This window comes from Oratosquilla oratoria, chromosome 28 (genome assembly GCF_046742065.1).
Source record: "Oratosquilla oratoria isolate Oo_2021 chromosome 28, ASM4674206v1, whole genome shotgun sequence".
In the NCBI taxonomy this organism is placed as follows: Eukaryota; Metazoa; Arthropoda; class Malacostraca; order Stomatopoda; family Squillidae; genus Oratosquilla; species Oratosquilla oratoria.
Window position 1 is genome coordinate 37,106,519 of NC_134804.1, and position 5,000 is coordinate 37,111,518.

Consider the following 5,000-nt stretch of genomic DNA (forward strand, 5'->3'; position numbering starts at 1 on the left):
GATGGATTCGATAGATGGGTGGATAGATAGATAGATAGAAGAATATATATTTATACATATGTAGCTGGATAGATAGATGAGTGGATAAATAGTGAAGGGGAAGATTAGAAGACGCGACTAGTTACTGGAAAACTGGAAGATGTGTAGCGAAAAATGGTTACATTTCGTGGAATTTCCTATGGAAATATGTCTTCATTCGGGGTCTTCTGGGTCCCAAAAGTTCAAGAGAGGTTCCCCCCCAAGGGTTCCCAACACCAGAAAACTGTCAGCCCTTGACCGATGCCCGACCAATTTTGACGTCATTAATATGGTCTCATGGAAATGAGGATGAGTTTTTCCTGCACCCACCCACACACACACACACACACACACACACACATTTTCACACACACGACTCGGTGACGCGGCTGGCAGTCTCCGACTGTCACTACGGGGGTCTGGGTTCGAATCCTGCCCAGAGCTGAAATAATTTCAGTACCACTACACTTCGAGTCGTTACTCCAACTCTCGTGGGCGGGGAGTTAGGGGATGCGTGTAAGGTCACAGCATTACCCATAGATCGGTCATAGGAGCTCTGAGCTCTCTTCCAAAAGGGAAATAGCTGACGATCACGAGTCCAGCACGTGATTCAAAGACCAAGCTGAATACACACACACACACACACACACACGTAACGTTCTGAACGTACGTAACATTTGTACCGTTTGTGACGGTTGTTTGTCTATTTCAGGCTTCGCGTGACGTGTGATGGGACTCATCTGCACTACATTTACCCCAACCAGTTCATCGACTCGCCCGAGTGGGAGGCCTGTCCCGATGACTGCGATGAGCTCTTCCAGGTCCGTCTCTCTACCTTTCTCTCTATATCCTCTCTCTTTCTCTCTCTAAGTAAGATGCTGTAATGATTATAATTCATCTTATATTATTTGTTTTTGTTTTGTTATCATTTGTCTGTCTGATTTTCATTTACTATTAGTTATATGTCAATTTATTATTATTTACTATTTACTTGTTTGTTTATTATTTAACTATACCTATGCATTTATTTATGTATTTTATTTGTTATTTACATTATTATAGTTTTTATTTATCATTTTATTATTAATATTATTTTTTTTTTCGCATCCGACTTAGATATGGATCAAAAGGTCTCCTGTCGGCATGCTCCGCCTTTGTAATCCTATGTAATATATATATATATGTATATATATATATATATATATATATATATATATATATACTGTATATATATATACATATATATATATATACATATATCTATATATGTATTATACATATATATATATATATATATATACATATATATGTATATATGTACTATATATATTATATATATATGTATATATATCTCTATATATGCATATATATATATGCATATATATATATACATAAATATATGTACATATATGTATATATATACACATATGTATATATATATATATATATATGTGTGTGTGTGTGTGTGTGTGTGTGTGTGTGTGTGTGTGTGTGTGTGTGTGTGTGTGTGTGTGTGTGTGTGTGTGTGTGTGTGTGTGTGTGTGTATGTGTGTGTGTGTGTGTGTGTGTGTGTGTGTGTGTGTGTGTGTGTGTGTGTGCATGTATATATATACATATATGTTGGACAGAAGGACGACAGAATGAGTGGAAGGGTGGTGAGATAAACACCGAGTAATGTTGGAGTGTAAATTTACTGACGTTTCGTCCTTAACAGGACTTCTTCAGAGTATGAGTACATAAGCATAAAATCAACATATATATACACGTGTTCATGTCCGCGTTCCTGCTAACCCACGCCACTCGAGTCCGCTTGTTTCCTCATCTCCCGGCGGATGAGTCGTCCGGACATTTGAGACACTTTGATGAATTCGTTCCTGTGATTAAGGCAAGGCTGAGATGCTATATATGATTTTACAACAGGGGTTAGAAAAGAAAAAGAGGAAACTAGTTGAGGCAGCATATATAGCATCTCAGCCTTGCCTTAATCACAGGGACGGATTCATCAAACTGTCTCAAATGTCCGGACGACTCATCCGCCGGGAGATGAGGAAACAAGCGGACTCGAGTGGCGTGGGTTAGCAGGAACGCGGACATGAACGCGTGTATATATATGTTGATTTTATGCTTATGTACTCATACTCTGAAGAAGTCCTGTTAAGGACGAAACGTCAGTAAATTTACACTCCAACATTACTCGGTGTTTATCTCACCACCCTTCCACTCATATACATATATGTGTATATATATATATATATGGTGGAAAAAGAAGACATGGGTCTAGGACCGAGTTTATTCCTGACCGGTTTCGCTTAAAGATTCTTCAGAAGAGGCTCTAAGCTAAAAGAACATTCCTCTGAAGAAGCTCTAAGCAAAACCGGTCAGGAAGAAACTCTGTTCTAGACCCTTGTCTTCTTCGACCTTCCTCAAACCTGTCATAATGTATCAATATATATGTATGTATATATATATATATATATATATATATATATATAATATGTGTGTGTGTGTGTGTGTGTGTGTGTGTGTGTGTGTGTGTGTGTGTGTGTGTGTGTGTGTGTGTGTGTGTGTGTGTATACATATGTATACATATACGAAGCGTGTTTTTTAAGTAAGTGCCGTTTTGAAAATAAAAATTAAACAAGTAGACTTTTCGTAACAATTCTATTTTTACATGAAAGCCTGTACTATAATCTACTTTTCAACATAATTATGGAATCATCTGACCGTGTTTAAATTTGTGAATATTTGAAATGCCTCCTACGATTGAGAATGCCGCCGACTGTGAAATACGCGCTGTGATTCGCTTTCTTACTGCTAAAGGCGTGAATGCGGCTGAAATTCATCGTCAGATCAGTGAAGTGTATGGAGAAAACATTATGAATGATTGGATGGTGCGGAAATATGTGAGAGCTTTTTAGTATGGCCGTACAAATGTGCATGATAAGGAACGAAGTGGACGACCTTCACTCATTACTGATGGTCTGGTGCAGAGAGTTGATGAAAAAGTGAAAGAAAACAGACGCTTTGCGTTTTCGTCGTTATCTGATCAGCTTCCTGAAGTGTCAAGAAGAGTGGTTTATGAAATTGTGACAAAACACTAAAACTATCGAAAGTTATACTCACGCTGGGTACCAAAAATGCTGATGGAGGTTCACAAAAGCAAACGTTTAGCCAGTTCTTTGACTTTCCTAGAGCGGTATAGCCAGGAAGATGACCAATTTTTAAGCCAAATCGGTCACAGGCGACGAAACATGGGTGGCTTACTTTACACCAGAATCAAAGCAGCAATCCATGGAATGGCGGCATTCGTCATCATCCAGGAAAGTCAAGTTCAAGCAAACAATTTCAGCCCAGAAAATCATGTGTACCGTGTTTTGGGACAGGAAGAGTGTTGTTGCTTGTGGATGTTTTGCCTCGTAGTGCCACAATAAACTCTACAACTTATTGTGCGAATTAAAAAAAAAAAAAATGCGCCGTGCAATCCAAAACAAAAGGCGTGGCATGCTGAGTAAGGGAATCATTTTGCTTCATGACAATGCCCGTCCACACGCAGCCAATCAAACTCAAGATGTGATCAGATCATTTGGCTGGGAACAACTTGATCACCCTCCGTACAGCCCCGATCTAGCGCCCAGTGACTACCACGTCTTCCTGCATTTGAAGAAGCATCTGGGTGGTCAGCGCCACGATGACGATGAAGATGTCAAAACGGCCGTGTTGCAGTGGTTCTCTAATCAGGCGGCAGATTTCTACGAGGATGGTATTCAAAAGCTGGTTGTACGATATGATAAATGCCTTAATATTGGTGGAAATTATGTTGAAAAGTAGATTATACTACAGACTTTTATGTAAAAAGATTTTTTTTACGAAAAATCTGCGTTTCATTTTTATTTCAAAACTGTACTTAAAAACACGTATATATGTATATATATATATATATATATATATATATATATATATATATATATATATATATATGAGAAATTCGCTAGTGAACAGCGACATCAATCAGACAATCTCCTTGACAGTGGCGCACGGGATTCGAACCCGCCATATCTGGACCCAAACTTCCAAGACACTCGCCTTACCCCGCTCGACCAACGACGGTATAAAACCATGAGAACTCATAGTCAATCTGACTATCGAGATTGGGGAGGGCGCTCACTGCACCCCATTAACCACCATTTCACCCCATGGCCAACCGCACTCGTGGGAGGGGTAAGGACCGGAACGAATTCCTCTCACGCTATCGCCAACGTAACTATATGAGAAATTTGCTAGTAAACAGCGACATCAATCAAACAATCCTTGACAGTGGCGCACGGGATTCGAACCCGCTGCATCTGGACCCAAACTTCCAAGACACCCGCCTTACACCGCTCGACCAACGACGGTATAAAACCATGAGAACTCATAGTCAATCTGACTATCGAGATTGGGGAGGGTGCTCACTGCACCCCATTAACCACCATTTCACCCCATGGCCAACCGCACTCGTGGGAGGGGTAAGGCGGGTGTCTTGGAAGTTTGGGTTTAGATGCAGTGGGTTCGAATCCCGTGCGCCACTATCAAGGATTGATATATATATATATATATATATATATATATATATATATCAACCACAACACACTTTAATTCTAAGTGTTGTGGTTGATAAAAATGTATATCTGTCCACTAGGACCCATTCAGTGTTGTACATATATATAGATATATATATATATATATATATATATATATATATATATATACATATATATATATGTATATATACATATATATATATATACATATATATGTATATATATATGTATATATATATGTATATATATATATATATATACATATATATGTATATAGGCGTGTATGGGTATGTATACACACACACACACATACACATACACACACACACACATATATATATGTATATACATATATATATATATATATATATATATATATATATATATATATATATATACATA

General features: G+C 38.1%; 1 protein-coding gene across 4 annotated transcripts in view; it reads left to right on the forward strand.

Annotated features, from left to right (window-relative positions):
- The window catches only part of LOC143040313 (uncharacterized), a 286,668-nt gene that overhangs the window by 264,675 nt on the left and 16,993 nt on the right, over positions 1 to 5,000 (forward strand). For all 4 annotated transcript variants that reach the window (XM_076211209.1, XM_076211206.1, XM_076211207.1 and 1 more), the window contains exon 6: positions 731 to 839. In XM_076211209.1, coding sequence (XP_076067324.1) covers positions 731 to 839 — 109 coding nt within the window. The remainder of the gene's footprint in view (positions 1 to 730; positions 840 to 5,000) is intronic.